The 21,099-nt window shown below is 41.5% G+C and overlaps 1 protein-coding gene across 6 annotated transcripts; it reads left to right on the top strand.

Annotated features, from left to right (window-relative positions):
* The first annotated feature begins 8,275 nt into the window (after nucleotides 1-8,275).
* Nucleotides 8,276-20,785, top strand: tfap2b (transcription factor AP-2 beta). Of its 6 annotated transcripts, none has more exons than XM_078274689.1 (8): nucleotides 8,276-8,323; nucleotides 10,583-11,038; nucleotides 12,646-12,700; nucleotides 13,361-13,392; nucleotides 13,997-14,199; nucleotides 14,554-14,672; nucleotides 15,433-15,574; nucleotides 20,497-20,785. In XM_078274689.1, the coding sequence occupies exons 1-8, from the start codon at nucleotides 8,276-8,278 to the stop codon at nucleotides 20,783-20,785; spliced, it is 1,344 nt and encodes a 447-aa protein (XP_078130815.1). The 6 variants fall into 6 exon arrangements, with proteins under 6 accessions (XP_078130815.1, XP_078130818.1, XP_078130816.1 ...); XM_078274693.1 differs by lacking the exon at nucleotides 8,276-8,323 and adding an exon at nucleotides 10,257-10,283; XM_078274692.1 differs by lacking the exon at nucleotides 13,361-13,392 and having other exon boundaries at nucleotides 13,980-14,199.
* Nucleotides 20,786-21,099: the final 314 nt, after the last annotated feature.

Below are 21,099 nucleotides of genomic sequence, written 5' to 3'. Positions count from 1 at the left end.
CCCCCACCCACCCGGTCCCCGTGCCTTGGAGCGCTGCATTTAGGAGTGTGTGTATGTGCACACACTCTCAGAAAGGATTTGTTAACTCCCAATGTGTCTTCTTTGGGACAATTCATATTGATTGTTATTTATTTATCTTATGTTGAAATGTAACACTAAACTGAACTGTCCCAAACAAGACGTCCTGTTCCACATCCTGTTTAGGTGTGAGTGTGTGTGTGTGTGTGTGTGTGTGTGTGTGTGTGTGTGTGTGTGTGTGTGTGTGTCTGTCATAATAAGGAGGAGCCACGCCAGGGAGACGGCTGTGACTATTCCTTGATTCCTTGAGATTCCTTTGTTTATTAATTCTGAAAACCGGAAGTAAACATGGACATGCTGACATCACAGTTTTCCAGGACAGGGGTGGTAACTGGCAACACACACACACACACACACACACACACACACACACACACACACACACACACACCCAAAGACACACACACAAAGACACACGGTTTTGGGCATTTTGATCTCAATCCAGCTAATTCAGGTGTGGATTTTCTGCAGCGATACAAAAAAAGATTTTTGTTTTTTATTTGTCCTCTGAAGGTTAATTTAACCTATTTTGTATTAAATTATTGAGAGAAATCTCTTGTATTATATTTCTAGTTTTGTTTAAATTCTCAGGCAATTTAATTGAAATAATTTCCCTTTCCAAACTTTTTTAACAGTTTAAATTGAAGTACAATGGCCCTAACCCAAACACTTATACATGCAAAAAACAAAAACAAAAAAAACACATACACCCCTGTACCTGTGAGAGCACTTATACCCCCCCGAAAGCAGACTTATTTTTACACCGTACAATCAGTGCCATAGCAACCAGTGTGTTTACCATGTGGGCAACAGAGAAAAAGACACCATTACTGGATGTGAGAAAGACACAACTGCCTGGGTTAGGCTACACTGTGGTGTGTCTGTGAATGTGTGATTGAATGTGTCTTAGTGTGTATGAGAGATAAAGAGAGAGAGACAGAGAGAAAGAGAGAGAAGGGTCCAACTCAGCCATTTTGTAAAAGGTGACTTTGCGGTTGCTGTCGTTACTCTTCCCTGTGCATGTCTATCTTTGTACACTCCCCAGATCGCAAGTTTAGCCGACACAAGCTCTCTGACTCGCTCATGAACATTTGTAAAGATATATATAAATATTTAAATTACTTTTCTTGTAGGCTTTCAACTATATATATGTTAAATCCCTACCTTCTGAAATGCTGGTGTTCAATAAAGACAGTTGCTACGTGTTCTACTATTTACTCTGGTTTTGTGATGTGATGCACACACACACACGCACACACACGCACGCACACACACGCACGCACACACACACACACACACACACACACACACACACGCACCATGTATAAACATACAGAAGGTGGCAAAAGAGCAAGCAGAGACTGCAAAGAGGCAGCACAGATCAAAGCCAGCGAGTGAATTATCCATACAAGTTCACAGTGTTAAATTATAAAAAGTCAGAGTTCCTCTCTAATGTTGTTAAAAAAGGCTATACCTACAGAAAGGTTCAAAAGACTCCTTTGTGTGTGCGAGCATGTGTGTTTTTCTTTCAGTTTGAGCAACTTCTGTCAGGTTTTCTGCTTATTTATATTACAACCAAAAAACATCTGATGATGAAACAAAGAGAGGAGCAGCTGCCTGCTGGCGTCTCCATCCGGGCCACGTAGGTTCTGTTTACTCTTTAATATTCCAGTCATTTAAAAGGAGGTCACATTCACTGCATAACACAAAAATACATAATCAGACAGGATACATTTACAGTGATGCCTGCTCCGGGTTTGTCATTTTGAATCAATGCAAGTGGAGCCTCAGGTGGAAAAGTAATAGTGGTAAAGAGAAGGATATAAAGGGAGGAAGTAACACAGGTGCAGAATGCCAGTGCGTTCACAGTCTTGCCGTTATTGTTTGGTCTGGTTTTTGACAGATGGCGAATATACACACATGCAGTCAATGTTTTACGATGCTGGGACAAAGCGGATCCATTGATAATGCATCGCAAAATGTAAAAAAGAATGCATTATGACAGATGATAAATAACAGCTTGACGTGTACAACCATTTATAATGGAGTGATTTGGGTTTTTGAAGACTGACACCTGCATTCTTTCAATACACAATGATAGAGTTTCTATCCAATGTAGTGAATAAATAAAATATCAAAGCAAATCTGCAACAGTTAAAACCAAAAATGATTAAAACGTAGTCTGTGCAATGCAACCAAACCATTAAATAACTGCCATCTCTTTGCTTTAGTGTTGAAACTATTCCATTATTTGATTAGTCAACAAAATCAACAATTTTGATAATCGTTCCAGTCATTTCTCAAGCCAAAAACTTGTCAAATGTGAGGATTTGCTGCTTTTCATTCGTTTACATCACTGCAAATTGAATATTTTGGAGTTTTGGACTGTTGCTTGGAAAAAAACAAGCAATGTGAAGATGTCACCTCTGCTCTTGGTAAATTGAAAATTGTGATTTTTGCTCTATTTTCTGATATTTTATAGATTAAAATACCTAATTCAATGATACCGATAGTGATAGCCCTGCTTATTTCCTTTTCTACTTGGTGTTTCTTTAGCACATTCAGGGCCTTTGACAAGGAGCAGAAGAACTGCTTTTCCTTGCTTTATTAAAACATCTTAATCCAAAATCATCTCTTAAAATCAAAAGGAAACTAATTTCAACATGGGTTTCGAGATTTAAGTACGTAGTTATCATAAGTAAGTTATCATTTTAATGTCTAACACCTTTTGCTCCTGACTTCGGTTGGAGCCTGCCAAAAAAATTCTTATTCTTATCTAATTATCCCGTTTCTCATCACCAGGAGGTTGGTTGAAATGTTTACAGACAGGAAGTCCAACATGACATAAACTCAACATCTTGGGTACATGAAGGGTACCCAGATGTTGAGTTCATGAGCAATTTTACACATTATATTTATATATACACATAGGCAGGTTACTTTTCTTTTGTTTATGATATGACATGTTTTAATGCTGTTTTAGTCTCAGCTGCTGAGAGGAACTTCAATCGTATCCGTGGCTAATATGGAAGACTGCGCCTGATGTATAATCAAACTCATGTATCTGAACCCCTGTGAGTGAATATGCAACAGAGTGATGTGTAGGAAGCAAAGCAGCTTTTTAAATTGGCTCTTTGATGGTTTCTGCATCTCACTGGAGGGTATGAGCAGCAACAAATAAGCATGAATTCACATACTGTATACACCCACACGGAGAGCTACATATATGCAAACATACCTCTCAGAGAAGTGACTTAATCACACTTTGTTATTAGTTGCATGGTAAACATGTTATCCCTGCAAAAGGCGTCCCTGCTGACCCCGCATCAGAATAAAAAGCAGCTTGATCAAAATGAGCTGGAAAATGAAATCGATGCATTGCCTGTTCCTGAGATTCTGTAAATTGACAAACGGACGAGAATGAATCATAAGTTTGACATCAGCAATGCATAATGTGATGGGGCAGCTGATGAATTATTCACACAAGGCTATTGATTGTATTGCAATGCGCCGATAGTATTACAATGCGGCGCTGTGTCATATTTCTCCTATTCAAATGTACGTATCATACAGTACAGTGCAGATATTTATACATGGAAGTAGGCTTTTACATCCAAAACACACACTAGAAATGGACATCTTCAAGCCAGAAATGCATGCAATGAATTCTGTTATTTATATAGAAGTGAATTAAACAGTCTGAGGTCTCAGAGGGACTATAACTCCTGCTGACTGAGCCCAACAGTCACAAATAGCAAACTCTGCCAACTTCTAAGCCTCGTCTCTCCAGTCTCTCTCCTCTGAAGCTATAACCCTCCTCCTCTGCCTCGGCTTCTCAGCTTAAACCTCTTCCTCCTCTGTCCTGATCCTGTTCATTCAAGGCCTTTTTCTCCTCAGCTGCCATCCTGACTGTCCCCGTCACTCTCTGTCAACACACACACACACACACACACACACACACACACACACACACGCACGCGCGCTACTGCGTTTTACTCAAACCTTCACGACTCCCCCACATCCAGGAAGACAGGAACGCCCTATACTCCCATCGAGTGATGATCAGCCTCTTCTGCTTCCATTTGTTAGATTCTGAGAAGGAATTGGATATGGAAGCCACGGTTAACTTAATGCTGCAGCATTATGGAGTTTGGTTAAGGTGTTAGTATCAATAAAAGTCTTATCTCAGGCTTTATTGACGCCACATTACCTGCTAAGATGTAGTCGTTTTATCTTTATCCCTTCTTTAAATATCCAACAGTCACCCCAAAATCATGCAGATGGTCACTGGTGTTCTGCCAACATCGAAACACTGATTTGATGGCGTTTCCTTCTGTTGCACTGGAGGAAGTCTTGAGTCTCCAAAGGTTTACTAGTCGGCCTTTTGCACAGCAAACATCCCCCACTTGTTATGGAAGGAAAGGCACAGGTGTTACTAACTAATTACAATAATGATGGCTCCGTTTAATTCAATTGTTCCGGTAAGCCATGACAGTGTGACAGTGAGCCAGCATGCACAAAAGCAAGACCCTGAGCTAGAGCAGCTGAATGAAAGTCAGCCACCCTTCATTTTATTATTTACACCTGTGATTTTCCTACTGCGACATGTCAAAATGTCTGCTGTGAGACTAATCTAAGACATTGAAAAAGAACTGCTGACATTGTCATTGAGTCATCCTTGGACTTGTTATTCACATTTGCAGGTTTAAGACACAGATGCATGCTGATAGTTTATCAAATCAATGCTGAACTCAGGTCTCAATGTTGTTGCCTCATTTCTTATCCTGCAACTGTTTTTTGTGGTGTTCTAGTGCTCCCTAGTGGTCAACAGCAGAACTGCAGCTAGAGTCTGCATAACTTCAGCACATAATGTGACACAGCTAAGAGTGGACAGGGTTAGAAAAGCAATGAATGAAGTCTTGCGAATTATACCCACACACAAGCTTAAAATAAACTACAAAGTCATAACAGCCAGATCCAAATGCTGCATATACTGTTATTAGTTCAAACAATGCATATGAAAAGAAATGAACTTTAATTACTATATAATCCATCCATTTCCTCCTTTCCCAAGCTTAGTCAGCCAACTTGAACACATATAGTAAACTGACCAACCATTAACAATGTCCAAAATGTTTCAAGGTTTTGTCGAGCCATTTCAATAGTGCTATAATAAATAGAGTACATAATACTACACCCACATCTTGTTACTGGTACCAAGAAGATGGTAAGACAAAGTAACAGGACTGAGGTTGAAGATGTGAATAATAAAACAATCAATTTCTCATTTTTAAAAATGTTATTTAGTATCTGAGTCATTTTGCTCTGCTTTCAGTCAGCACTCGCAGCCAGTCACATGAAAGAAAGAAATTATGAAATGATACTCCACTGTTTTTCACCCTTGTATTTAGTTATCCATCACACATTGGACTACTTTTTCCTGAACAACAATAGCCTGAATTGTGATGCACTGGGGAGATCCTGATTGCAGGAATGTGAATGATGGCATTAATGGCACATACACACATGACCCTGAGCAAATATGAAGCCTGAAAAATTATCTTTACAGGTGTGCAAAAAGCAAACTGACCATGAGGGGCCAAAACAGGTGACATCCAAAAATATCAGCACCCTGCTTCTGACCGAAATCCCAGTAGAAGTACAAATGAAGATGAATGTGTCTTTTTTGTATTGATGGGTGCAAACAAAAGACAGGGAGCAGATAGAGCAGTATTAGTGTGACATGTGTGCGTAATGTATGCTGATACATCGTGTGTCAAAGCCCTGCAGGACAACAACCACAACCATGCCTCCAGACTTCCAGACTGTCAGGACATCTGTCATTGCTGACAGTCATATGCCCTGCCATGTGTGCATGTTTGTGTGAGTGTGTATGTTAGAGAGAGAGAGAGAGAGAGAGAGAGAGAGAGAGAGAGCGAGCGAGAGAGAGAGAGAAAGGATGGGTGAATCTTTGGCAACGGGTCATTCCAGAGAACATGGGAACAGCCGTGCTTCTTAAACATTTATGTCTGGTATCCTCAGTGGCAGGTTTTTTTTCTTTCTCTCTTTCTCTCTCTCTTTTTAGACATCAAAAGAGCTCAACCATGTTAGAGAAAACGTACAGATACACATAAAGGCTTGTACTGACACATATACGGACAATATGAGAGCCTGCATAAGTGTATGAGACTCCGTACAGACCTCCAAAACTGAAGCTATGCAGCTTTTTGCAATGAATGCAGCTTTTTAATAAAGACAGCTACATATCCACAAATGGAATTGCTGACAGCAATTTTCTGGTCGAAATGTCCACTTCTGACTCGAGTGTCCACACAAACGTGTGTATTTCCTCCTAAATTGATCTAGTTGATCTAGACTGTAAATAACATACTCTTGAGATCAACTGCATAACAAAATGCTATTGTTATGCTAATTAGAACCAATGGGACAAGAAGACAATTGTATCTCAGAATACAGTTTAGATGGATGGATGAATGCATTTATACTCTTATGACACTAGGGGGAGCAGTTAACACACACTTGGACAAAGTCTCACAAGGAAGAATTAGGGGGGGGGTTATAGGCGAGTACCATAGCTATAATATAAGATAGGTTTGAATGCGATCTTTTTTTAGTACATTTAACAATGACACTAAATCTGTGTCCTTTAACCTGTTTATCTCCAGTTAATATGGAGTATAAGTACAAGTACAACAGGTCAAAAAGGTCTTTCTAGGAAACGGAGCCAATAACCCTTGTTAATGTGTAAGGACACTTCATTAAGAAATGATGTAGATCACAGAGATGCTTACAGAAAGATTCTGAAGCCTTAAAACAAGCAGGGCCTGAATTGTGGACAAATGGGTGTGACTCAGTAATAAGAATGAAAGTCTGAGTACAATCCACACTCTGATGTCATGTAATATACCTGGACGATAATCTTTTAATGCCAAAAAGATATCGAACAATATCAATATTTTACACGTTTTCCCCCAAATCCTTAAGAACATATAGTTTTACTTTAATTAAAAACCTACTATTTAAACATTTCACACACACACAAATTGACTTATTGGGCTAAACAGGTGTTGAAAATACAAAGTATTTGGATTTCCAATATGTTCATAAATGTCATCACATATTATATTGAGATAATACTTATTGCAATATTCTGTCTCTGTATCGCCCACGCCTACACTATGATGCAATGTGATGACCAACCAATGATGTGTTTTGATGCTGAACCCTCAAATTCAAGTTCAGTTTCACCACTAGACATTGCATTTTGGATTGTTATTGTACATGCATCTTACACTGGCATATATAACTTAAACAGTGTGAGATATAGGCATATATGTGTAATAAGAACTGCTACTACTACTTTTGTGTCGACAGAGTGGTGTCTGTTGGTAGACTGTGACCACAGCATCCTGTATTTCACAGCTAATTATGATTATTACTCCATTAATCCAACTACCAGTTATACAAGACTGTTTTGTTTTTTAATTCCTGCCCCATCTTTTGAGGGGTGGTGCTATACCTGCTCTCTCCTTTTTGCTTTTAGGGCAATACATGAAAAGGTTTACACACTTGCCATCCCTTACCAAAGTAAGTCTGGTAGTGTAACCGTGTAGTAGTGGTAGTGTCACGCAAATACAAGTGTCCAGTCTACATGGACTCAATATAGGCCTCATTACAAGGCAAGCAGATATACAGACAAATGCCAAATAGGAAAAACTTAAATAGGCAAAAAAAACACAGACTTGGCCACAAAGGGGTCACTGAGGTTTGATGAGGGTGAAAACAATGTGAAGGATATGCTTTGGTCCTCTCAGATCTTAGCCCAACTGAACAACCACGGGAGATATAATAGAAGATTCTCTGAAGTTGTTCAATACACGAACTAGTCATGCTCTTATTTTGGAAATGACAGAGATACACGATTAATTAAACATGTGTTCCTTGTATCTATTTGCAGTTCCTCATGCTCAGAGATGCTGCTGCTGTCAACCCGCCCCATAGCTCTTCTTAACAGTAGTGGAGTCTTAACAGGGGTTCCCCATTCACAAAGCCAGAGCGAGAGAGAGAGAGAGAGAGAGAGAGAGAGAGAGAGAGAGAGAGAGAGAGAGAGAGAGAGAGATGAGACATCCCCTCCTCACTTGGCTGCATTCGGTTTACCGACCCAGGAGAAGCGACCATGCTGTGGAAACTAGTTGAGAATGTCAAGTATGAAGATATTTACGAGGTAACGTCATCGTCCATCTGTTTGTGGTGTTGAGGACTTATTAGACATGCTTTGCCGGAATAATGAAGTTGTGTGAGGTGTTTTGCAGCAGGCTTTAGGCCTGTTATTTTGTGAGGTGGTGACTGTGAATATGAATTGGAGGACATTTCACCACATGACAATTTCGTTCAGACAGATGTTTGGCTCATTTGCGCTCAAAAATTGCAAAAGTGTTTAGAATATGTGTTTTGTTTGTGGCTATGGTGTGGGTCCACTCGCTTTTTGGACTATAGAGTCAAACGGAAAATTTGAACATACAGATAAATTGTTGGCTATTTCACCTTTTCTGGAATTCTCACATATGGGATTATACATAAATATGATATGGCACTGCGTTTTTTGAGCACATTCGTGTTTAAAAGCAACCTAAAATATAAGATTATTTTGAATAATTTTAGCTGTGTAAAAAAAAGAAAAAAAAATCTCTTAAAAGATATTGAGAAAAAGACCAGTGATGCTGCTGCAAAAATAGGCGATGTATAAAATAGTCGAATTGCAAGTTAATGGTTTATTTTAGATTTTAAATGACACACGCTGGGTCAATGGAAGGTGATAATGTGCCAGAATTATGTAAATCATTTGGCTTTGATCCCAAAACAATATATTTTTAAACGAGCGAGGGGAGAGAGGAAGGGGAGAAATACCGCAGCGCGCGGGGGCGAAATGATGCTCCGATCGTGCTCCGGCTCGCGCTGAATGGGCTCGAGCACAAAGCACCCGAAGAAAGGGCAGCTCGCGAGGCCCCTCGGCTCAGCCCGGTGGGAAACCCTTGTCTCGGGCCGCACATGGCTTTTCTCCCACGGCTAGAGGAAGGGGAGGCTATACTGTTGTTAAACAAGTCATCCAAGAGGGCGAAGAGGGGCCGGTAATGTCACAATATAAAGTTTAATCACTTCTTTTGACTCGTGACAGCATTCACACGAGCCCCTCGTGCGCCCTGTAGTGTCTCGGGTGTGTTGTTTTAGTAGGCTAATAAAAGGCAGCTGCAACACTGCATGAGCCACCGTTTATTCACTGTGTATTCTTCAGTGGGTGAGTGTTGTGTTGGCTGGCTGAAGTTTAGGTTAAATGTCTTGGAGTGACTGGAGAAAAATCTTAAAATGTGTTCACCTCTGTGCAGGTAGCCTATTTTGTGTCTGTGCGTAAAAGTAGACTTTTTTCTTCTTCTTCTTCTTCTTCTTTTTCTTCTTTTACTTTGGAACCCTTTTCTACGTCGCCTTTCATGGGCACGAGGCTGTTGACCCTGGTGGTATTAGTGTCATGTTGACCCAGTGAGATTTGCAGCAAACCCTATGTCGCATTGTAACCCACCAACTTGATTTATGTTGGTTTTTAGAACGTCAAAGTCTGTTTGCGCAGACATGGTTTGTGCAAAAGTGTCTCAATATAAGATAAAGTGTGTATATTCTGCATCAGATATTGCTTATAAAAAAGCCCCCAAAGTGCGTATTTTTTTGTGATGGGGAATTCCTCACGGGTCTCGTCACCCTGTTCGCTTTCTCCTGTGAGAGAGAGTCCTCTTTCTATATCCTGCTGTTCGCGCGTCGTTTCGGCTCTCCACGGAATTTAAACGTCACTCACGGTTGCGCGAGAGGCTTCACGCTCCATGTGTCGCCAGTCCCCTGCCTCGCGCACATTAATATTCCTGTAAGTCTCAGTCATGAATAACAATTACACCGTATACCGGGGCTAGAGGCGGGCGCTCGGTGCTCACACTCAGAGCGGCGGCAGCTCTGGGCAGAGGAAGGTTCTTTATGTAGACCAGGTCGTGCCTGCAGATACAAACGCGCTGCCTTTACCTGGAATGAGTTAAGGCTATCTTGGCTCAACACTATCTTTAACATCTTGCTGTTTTACCGTAAGCCCGCTCGTCACACCAACAGAGGGTTTACAAATGTTAGTTCACTCCTACTCCACTGCGGTGAGTTTCCTTCCTTCACAATGTCCTATTTCAGAATTATTTTGCAAATGGTGAATCCGTAGACATTGCTATATATTTTCGTTCTGAGACATTTTGAAATTAGGCTATGGCATTTTCCCTCCAGGCTCATATGCTTTTTATTCAGGAGATTCCGCTACTTTGGCTAAATCCCCAGGGGCGATCTACTCTAATAAATGCAGCATGATCCTGGGCCTCCATATGGTTTTTATTTCGTTAAAATGTGGTTGCAATTCTGCAAGGAGTTAATTTGTTCTGTTCTTCTCTGCATCCTCTTCAAGGACCGGCATGACGGTGTCTCGAGCCACAGCTCGCGCCTGTCCCAGCTGGGCTCGGTATCGCATGCGGGTCCCTACTCCAGCGCGCCACCGCTGTCTCATGCGCCGTCGTCGGACTTCCAGCCTCCGTACTTTCCGCCACCGTACCAGCCGCTTGCTCACTACCAGAGCCAGGACCCGTACTCCCACGTCAGCGATCCGTATTCCCTGAACTCCCTGCACCAGAGCCAGCAGAGCGCATGGGGGGCGCGGCAGCGGCAGGACGCCGGGGAGCGGATGGATAGCTCCGCTCTGTTGGCGCAACCTCGGGCCTCGCTGCCTCAGCTGTCCGGGCTGGACCCACGGCGGGACTACGGTGTGCGGCGGCCTGATGTGCTGCTGCACTCCGCTCACCCGGGACTGGAGCCCGGTATGGGCGACGGACTGCTGCACGGGCTGCATGGTATGGAAGATGTTCAGGTGAGTCAAAGAACACAGCTGAGATTCATGGAGGTTAAAGTGCATGTAATATATTTTCCAGTGCCAGGTCTAATTTTTTTTTGTTTCGTTAGTTGTTGTTTTTTTTAAAGTTATTTTAAAGATATTGGATATATCCGAGAAAGGTAAAAGGTAAAGCTGCAAGTCAAAGAGCACAGTGTACAAAATGCAGAATATGCCAGTGCAATTATATTACAGTTTATTGTATATTATCTCAATAGCACATATAAAATATTTTCAATGTAGTCATGAATTGACCATTCCCATTTACATTAAAGCACTAGGCTATTTAACTAAGACAAACATTTATATTTATATATATACATCTTTGCATGTCAAAATGTTCCTAGTTTGGATGGCATAAAATACTACAAAAATTAAAATAAAGAAAATGAAGACAATTGTAGTGGAAGAAACGGATTGGTAATGGTTGACAGTTGTCTTCTTTATTGTCTCTGTGCCTTTAGAGTTAAGGTCAGTGAACTCAGAGCAGCTCCCTCAGGGCTGGACTCCCAGCAGCTGTAGCCTAAACGCAAATGGCCCACAGCTAAGAGAGCTGAGACATCTTCTTTGATGAGAAGATGCTGATGTGTGGAATTATTCACAAACTGCTGCATGGAGCTCAAATGTTGCTTCTGTGAATTCAAATTCACCTTCCCTATCTGCCATACTGATTTGTAGATATTTCAAGCAGAAAAGTCTGGAGAAGATACTGCAATATTTACTTTGTTGTGCACATGTGTTTTTTTTTGGGGGGTTTTTTTTTTTTTAACTATCCAATTGTGTCTACACATTTTATTTTAAAATGTATATGGAGTAGTTTTTATTATTATTATCAAATCCAAACTATTAATATGGACTCAGGGTCCAGATAAAAGACAATAATGACATTGAACAAATTGCATACAAAAGCGTTACATCCATGCTCATACTATTGCTCTTACTGGATTTATAGAATTGGCAGGCTGTCATTTTTGTTTTAAGGGATAATATAGATGTGTCTTCTTGCTGCCAAGATACAAAATATACAAAGCCAGCTACCAAAGACCTGGTGAAATAGACTTATAGTCAGCTGTGTAGGATTTCATCTTCCTCTCGTTTCCCCTCAGGGCACAACCATCACGAATTGTTTGCCATTTAACCTCCACATTAGATTCTCATTTCTGGCTTTCCGTATTTGTGTCATGCATTTATTAACCCCATATAAATTAGTTTTAACAAGTTCTATTTTTTTTTTATACGAGCGTGCAGCACTGATGACAGCAGCAGGTCTATTCAACGAGGAATTTCTCTCGCAGGATGATGAATGAATGAGATTTGATGAATGAGGCTTTACATTTGTGTGAACAGCTTCTCGAGTCATATCATGATGAATAAAAAGATGGACTGGATTATAAATCGGATTTGTTTGCTCTCTGGAAACAAACACATATAAGCCTATATGCCCCTGCTTTTCGAGACCTGAAATGATTCCTGCAGGATTTTGTAGGGTGGAAAAGTTTCACATGCTCGGGTTATTACAGTGTGGATCTTCTTGTTTAAAGCATAAAAAGCATACGACAATGATTTGTATATCTTGCTTCTAACAGACCATTGACGACACAAACGGAACGAGCATCCTGGATCAATCAGTAATTAAGAAAGGTAACGCGCACACACACACACACACACACACACACACACACACACACACACACACACACCTCTGTGCTCTCTGCCAACAATCCGACGAACGACAAGATTTGATAGCCTACAAATAAATATAGCTAGAATAAAAAAAAAAAAAAAAAAAAAAGTTTTGGCTTTTCTGAGATTGTGGATATATGATTGTAAACGTGCCAGTTTATCTCTGGGTTTCTTTACTCCCTGTACAGTTTAGTATCAGTTGATGAAACTAACGATCACCATGACTGTATCATTTATTTTCTTAGGCTATATGCAGGGTCCACAATTAGCACCATCTACTAGCCAAATGCTGGTAAAATATGCAAGTGGCTGGTAGATAGCCAATAAACAGTGGTAATCTATTGGGTACTGACAACATTTGAACATTCACTAGCCATTTGGCTGGTGGACAAAAAAGTTCATTTTGGACCCAAGCTATATGTGCTATCAATTATGATTTATGGTACGTAGAACTACAATCTCGCTCATAAAAAAGGGCACGACTTGGATCTAAACTGGACCACACGCGACATGTTTTAGACTGTTGAGGTTGCTCCCTGGTCCATGCAGGCACATCTTGTTTTCTGGGGTGTCCAGGATTACACCTGGTTAACGATCCCGGTATATTGACTACAGCAGGCAGTGTGTCGCTGACAGGCTGCCATGCTGGCGCCCTGATGATGTGCGGTGATTTAGTTACGGGGTGTTGAGTGACTGAGCTCCCCGCGGGGCATTTAAGCCGCTGATGTAATAAATGGCACAGCTCACGGAGATCTCGTGAGCTCGTTTAGAGCTAATCTGCGGTATTATCCCCCGCGGAGCCATCAAAACCCCCTCGCACTGGCCCCTACGCATGCATGCACGAGGCTGGCTGCTGCTTCTTCTTTTTCTTTGACGCCATTAGCGCGAGCATTAACACGCGGGATGAAGGAGCATCCAGTGCTGCCGGTGGGAGTTAAACCGGCCGTGGAGAAAAGACGGGGAGGTGGTTAATGTGATTTGAGAGCGCGAGCCAATCAACAATCGATAATATTGTAATGAGAATGTCGCGAGACATTAAATAACAGTAAATGCCCGGCGCGTGGGCGCTTCATTAGGCCAGGGCCGCCCCCTGAGCGCGCGTGGTCTCACACACACTGAACAAAGTTTGACAGAAGAGATTTAAAAGATGAAAAACTTGAGTATTAGGATGCATCCTCTTGTATTTTAGAGACATGTTTATGCAAGAGAGCCACTCACATCGCCTCTCCTCTTTCAGTTCCATTGCCACACAAGAACATGGCCTCTCTGATGGCCGGCAAGGACGGCCTGATCGGGGGAATCACCGTTAACATTAACGAGGTGTTCTGCTCGGTACCGGGCCGCCTGTCGCTGCTCAGCTCCACCTCCAAGTACAAAGTGACCGTAGGGGAGGTGCAGAGGAGACTGTCCCCGCCCGAGTGCCTCAACGCCTCCCTGTTGGGGGGCGTGTTGAGAAGGTACGACTGCAGCCTTCACGCAGGAATAAGATGCAGGCCTATACAAGCTTGTGGCTCGTTAAATATGCAGGGGATCTATTAATTAAACCCTGAGTATAAAAAAGGCCTCTGTATATGTGCCACTTAACTCACAGATTCTACTTAACATTAATAAAATCTCTGGAGACAAAAAACTGATGACTACTGCTTAATAAAGTTCCCAAACTTGGAAGCGAATAATGGTCATTTATTTATATAATGCTCTGTGAGAGGATTCTTGTAATATTATATATAAAAAAAACTATTTCTTAATATATGTGCCCTAGTTTTTTTTGTTGTGCAATTAACATGAATTGGTTCCATTTGTTTCTACAGAGCAAAGTCCAAAAACGGTGGGAAATGTCTGAGAGAAAAGCTGGAGAAGATTGGACTCAATTTACCTGCAGGAAGACGCAAAGCTGCCAATGTCACATTACTAACATCTCTTGTAGAAGGTGATTGATTAACTGTTTGACTCCAGAAATACAGATACTACTACTACAGACATATACTAACATGTTATTTGCTCCCTATGACAACGATTTCAACATCACCAACTGTCAACGAAATGACAATGAATTTGTAGAATGGCTGAAAGAATATAATGTCAGCATTATGAATATTCAATATTGAAGGAGAGGAGGACTGTGGTTGCTGATTTAGATTAAATGATTCATTGGTTAAAGGCTAGGTTTGGGCCTGTGTTGTAGGCTACGCCAGCATTTTGGCTACGACAAGTTGTGGCCTCTATTTTCCATATATGCCTCGCTTCTCATACATATAGCCCACTATTGTATTGCCCATCAATTTGGTAATTTACAAGACAACCAGGTAATATAAGGAGAATTTTTCTTTCTACATTTTTAAAATGTAAGAGGTCATCAGACATTTTGTAGACTTTTTTGAACTGCGTCTACATTTTTTTTTTTTCGTTCAAAAAGCTCTCTTTTTCTCGAACCTACCGTTAATTTCCACAATACAACTGAACAATTTGACCACTTTCTATTTTTGCATCAGCTGGGAGGACGTACAGCCGAGGGGACGTTGGTGCGTAAAAGGATAACGTCGTCTCAGTTTTAACAAATCGGTAGGCCTATACCCAAGAAATGGCTTAACAAAAACAGAAAAAAGAAACACGTAAGAGTCTACAGGTCGGTTTTTGTTTGTCTCTATTATATTTACATTGACTGTAACCGCACCTCTACCGTCCCCCAGGTGAAGCCGTCCACCTGGCCCGGGATTTCGGTTACATCTGCGAGACGGAGTTTCCCACCAAAGCCGTGAGCGAGTACCTCAACCGGCAGCACGCGGACCCCAACGAGCTGCACACGCGGAAAAACATGCTGCTGGCGACAAAGTGAGTTTGATGGACCGTTTGATTAGATTGTGTTCCCTCATATAGGGTGTTGTCTGTCATAGAATATATATATATATATATATATATATATAATGCATGTCTGCAGTGTAGGGCGATGATACCGGTGGTAATTACATTATACCCGATGGCTAGCTGTAGTTTAAATCATATGAAATGAGCAATTTAGGTATTTAAACACATTCAACCACAGCACAGCATCATGGAGAATAAGCAGTACAAATGTCAGGGCCCTGAAACAATACCATCTGTCTGTCAGCACAGAGGTATGTGAGAACAAAGTGCTTGGTGAAGAGGGAGATAGTGATTTTTTTCAATAAACATCACAAAAAAAACACACCTTTACAAAAACATCCAGTCAGTTTGGAGATATTTCCCAGTTCAGACAGACTGTCTACAGCAGATGTTCCCCTAATGTCCCAAAGTTCCACAACAGGCATATATTTATGGATGAGAATCTCCCTGTTTGACAAAGTTTACAGTTCCAGGGTGCCACTTTGAATTGCATAACTGTCACACATACAGGGTGAAAAACAGGCCATTCTTTTTCTGCAAGTAGTTACATGTCTGATGAATTAAATTACTGTAAAATTAAACTCTCCCTCATTTTCCTAGGGCCTCTGTGGCCCCTCTTGAGGACACCCTGAGGGTGCACACCTCTCCTGTAGCGTCTGTGCTTTACTCTAAATCACACACAGTCCATTTTGCCACAGTGAACATGGCATTGACATTTAAAAAGGAGAGTGAGTTTTTCTTAATGAAACACATCAAACTCCATATGGATCTAACCTGTAGTGAAATGGCTGATTGGAAAATTGCCACACTGAAAAATGAGGGCAGTTAAATTCAATTCAGAAATGAGCAGAAATCCGCATTAAAGTCAAGAATCTTATAGTGACTAAACAAAAGTAGCAAGGCATTCATTTTCGCCACCTAAATAACCTTTAGCTTACATGAACACTTTAATGTGCAGCTCACAGACATTATTAAATACGAGCTCTGAGGTTGCTAGTGTATGTTTGACCTCTGCTTCTGGGCTTAAAAGTGATTCGTTTTACTGGTACTCCTCGTAAAAGTTACTTATATTAATCCATTTGTTATGGCCGTTAAGCTGTGGAATTGAATCCAGGATCTTCTGATTACTTCTAGCAAGCGAGCAACACAGATTTTCTTTAAAGAAACCAGGGTAGGAGAGGTGATGTGGATGTATTAATGTGGATTCAATCATAGAATTACTTTGGATTTTTGCCTATTTTTACAATGACCAAAAAAAGCCTTTTGCCAACTAATGAGTAGTCCTGTTCTATGTCCGTTTATTCCCCTGAATGAGGTTTCTAGATGAAAAGGAGCTGTAAACAATGAAAGATTCCTTCAGGAAGCTTGTATTTGTAGCTTGCATAAATAGTGCTGTGTGCTGGCCTGCACTGCATAAACATGTGAGTGTGAGTGTGTGTGTGTGTGTGTGTGTGTGTGTGTGTGTGTGTGTGTGTGTGTGTGTGTGTGTGTGTGTGTGTGTGTGTGTGTGTGTGTGTGTGCATCCCAATGTACTCAGTATGTACGGTGTGTTCGGTGGTGGATGTTTGATGCTCAGATTCAAACCTGTTCCAATACTGAGCGTCGGGTGCTGCCTGTTAGAAATTCATTATTTAGCAGTGAAGTGTTTCAAGTCGTCAGAAAACAACAGCCTGAGCCATGAGTGTAGCCCGGGGTGGCGGCTTCTCCTCTCTACTCCCCTAACCCCAGCTGGGCTCGGCCTCCACAGCCTGTCACTCATTTGCTGGAGCTCTGCCCTTAGGCCGCTTGCAGGGTGTGTGTATGTGCGGTTGTGTGTGTACGTGCATGGGGCGTGCAAGTACAAATCTAAGGGAAAGAGAGAGAGAGAAAGGTCTCTTGAATATAAAATGTGGGCCTAAAACCAGAGGATGACCGTGGCTGGGTTGCTCAGTGGGTAGAGCAGGCGCACATTTATTTAGAGGTTTATGCCTCGACGCAGAGGTCCAGGGTCGACTCCGGCCTGTGACGATTTCCTGCATGTCTTCCCCCCTCGAATCTATTCCCTTTCTCACCTGTCCTGTCCATTAAAGGCGGAAAAGCCCAAAAAAATAATCTTAAAAAAAAAAAAAAAGAAGAAAACAGAGGATGATTTGCTGAAATTTAACAAGAAGAACAAGGCGAAGACGGGGTTTTCTTTTACTGTTGCATTTTTTCACATGTGAAGTATGAAGATCCATTTGATGACCTCTTGTCTTAAATTAAATATTAACAGTTAAAGATTGGCTCTTAATGTGGAGGTCTCAAACCATACTACTTTTCTTGCGCTAGTATTAGTTTCACTTCATTTTCCAGACTTCAAGGGCTAGTGTTTCTGTACAATGTTCAAATCTATGCGATTGGCTTTTTTTGTATTTTCTCAGTGCATTTTGCAGTTACGGTATTGTGGCAAAATATTTTTCTCATTCTAGAAGATAATTTGTCAAACATAAATGATGTCATATTGAGTAGACGTTTAAGGTTGAGATGGTGTCTAAGAGAGAGTCTTATCTAAAGCATCAATAAACAGTTTTTGGTGTCAAGCCTTCCGAATCCAAGAAAGAGCTTTGTTTTAGATTTTGAAGAAACAAAAGGATAAAAAACTTCTTTACAGATTCACAGACGGTAGCGTCAGCCAGAATGTGTCACATGTTTTTAGGGAATTAAAGACTCGTCACACTGAAAACTCTCTTGCTCTCTCGGCGGTGCCACTCTGTCCAGGTGAAAGCATACTGCAGCAGCTGATTGCATCAAGTTCATGCTTTATTTTATTTTTTTCAAAAGCATTTTGGAAATTACAAAATAAAACAGCGGTAAACAGAGACAAGTTGAAAGAAAGTGCGCTACGCTCCATTGCAAAATAAGCCTTGGAATGCACTGAACATCACTTAAAGGGGTTAAACACGAAGAGTATCAGAGGGACGGTTTTCCTTTGGGATAGATTGTGTCATATGAGCTGCTAAAGGGAAGTTACAAATACAATAGGGTAAACACATTCCTTTTCTCTTGTGAATATCCTGATTTGGCACGCAACATTTAGAGAGGCCGTAGTGTTTAGTTTTAGGAATGGTCGTACTGTGGCAGCAGGTGGTCAGTTTGCACCATGTGGCTGAGGGAGAGTTGTTTGACAATGTAAACCAAGAAACCTGGTTTACCATCTTAAATCTGGTCATGGTTGCACAACAGTGGTGCACCAAGCTTTTGCTTCTGTTGCCCTCCGAGTGAATAGGTGGGTGGGGTCATCCTGTCTTCAGGAGCAGCTGAACCATCTAAAAGAAAGGTATCAGTCTGGGTTTCAGTTAGGGCTGCACGATATGAGGAAAATATGCGGTAACGTTGTTGAATATCGCGATAAAGATATTACTTGCGATAAATACACATATTACAATGTACTCAGTTCTGCATTTCTGCTGCTTTTAGTATTCTAATTAAATTCAACAAAGTGCTAGTTGAATTTAAAACATTGCTAACATTCTTTTATTGAACAAACTCATCATTGGATAGAAAAAGCACCACTAAAACAGAATATGTTAGATTTTAATGTGCAGTTTTCTACTGATATTTTCTTTTAAGTAACACAAAAAACCTATGAGTGTCTATCGCGATATGTCGCAGCCTTTCGCGATGTGTTTATTGCGGCAGCTGATATTGCGATGACGATAAAAAAAACGATATATTGTGCAGCCCTAGTTTCAGTGATGGTCAGAATGTTGTTTTGTCCTCTTTCCCAGCCTAACAAGAATACTGTTCTATAGGCGAATCACTGCTCTGCTATTATTATCCACTAAACTACTGCAACAATTTATTGCAAATATGTTAAATGTGCTGTGCATTTAGATAGCAGAGCACATTTGGTTAAAATAATTGGTAGCTAGTTGTTTTTCCACAGGACATGACATGTCCAAAAAATAAGATATACTAAAATGCAGCTTAAAGTGAATGTGCCCCTTTTCCTTCAGTGCAGTTAAAGCGCCAAAGAACTATAAGATTGTAACGCAAGTTTCAGTGCTCTGCAAGATTTGTTTGTAAAGATTATTTTTGGGCATGTTTAGGCCTTCATTTATAGGACAGCTGAAGACATGAAAGGGGGGAGAGAGGGGGAATGACATGCAGCAAAGGGCTGCGGGGTGGAGTCGAGCCTGCGGCCACTGCGTCGAGGAGTAAACCTCTATATATATGGGCACCTGCTCTACCAGGTGAGCTACCCAGGCGCCCTGTTTGTTCATTAATAATACTGTTGGTTGTATTCAGTTTTCAGGTGTCGTTGCAGGGACATCTGCAACTAATGCTGCAAAATACCCTCACTGTCTTCCCTTGAGGTTGTTTCACCACAAAGGCATCTCAGTAAGATGTTGGTGGTGGTTCATTTGGGTGCATTTACTGAGATTTTAAACTAGGCAGCGGATGCACACATTGTATACCATTTTGCTGACAGGGTCGGTATTGATAGGCATTTTAGTTCTAATTGGATATTGGCCACTCATTGTGCTCTGATATTCTGCTATTTGATTATTTGTAAATGTAATTCCCCTTTGGGGATTAATACTTAATTGACTGCAGGCAATTTAGAGATGTTTTGGTCATGTTACACACAAGTATGCATGATTCTGTTGCATTAGCAGGTGCAGTAGAGTGGCAAGTTATAGAATATTAGTTTTCAGAGTGTTTCTATCTTGTTGTCAAAATTCTGTGTCAGCCTGTCCACTAATTACACTTAGAAACAATTGAGAAGAGGTTTCTCATGTTTGGAAAACAATACAATTATACTGAATACTGCCACTGAATGTCCACTATCAGCAGTATTACTATTTTTGGGGAAACCCATAAGATGAGGCAGAGTTCCCTCCTGATGTCTTGTGTCTTCTCCCCTGCAGACAGCTGTGTAAGGAGTTCACAGACCTACTGGCCCAGGATAGGACTCCCCTGGGCAACTCCAGGCCCAGCCCCATCCTGGAGCCTGGCATCCAGAGCTGCCTCTCCCACTTCTCCTTCATCACGCACGGCTTCGGCTCACCTGCCATCTGCGCAGCGCTCACCACTCTCCAGAACTACCTCAACGAGGCTCTCAAAGGACTCGACAAGATGTTTCTTAACAACCCTCCCAACAACCGGCACGGGGACGGCGGCAACAAGGCCGACAAAGAGGAGAAACAGCGGAAATGAAGCCTTGGGGGGGCGCTGACGGAGAGCTGAACGGGAGGCAGACACACAGACAGAGGCGTTACACCGTTACTTCTAGCTTTACACCACTGCCACTGATCTGCCACACACAGGGCTGTGGAGGAGGAGGAGGAGGAGGAGGAGGAGGAAAGCTTGGTAGAGAGAAAAAGGCAGAGGAAGACACCTGTGGGCCAGTGTCAGAGAGCACAGAGGGATGTTTCATCTGTGTTACGTTCTTTTCATTCCCCTGAGGACATGATGGTTACTGTGTTACATCCATTTCACTCTGCCTGCCTGCATCCTGTGAGACTGAGATG

The sequence above is a fragment of the Sander vitreus genome, chromosome 18 (assembly GCF_031162955.1).
Source record: "Sander vitreus isolate 19-12246 chromosome 18, sanVit1, whole genome shotgun sequence".
In the NCBI taxonomy this organism is placed as follows: domain Eukaryota; kingdom Metazoa; phylum Chordata; class Actinopteri; order Perciformes; family Percidae; genus Sander; species Sander vitreus.
Note: the sequence above shows the minus strand (reverse complement) of the source record. Positions and strands in the feature narration are given on the sequence as shown.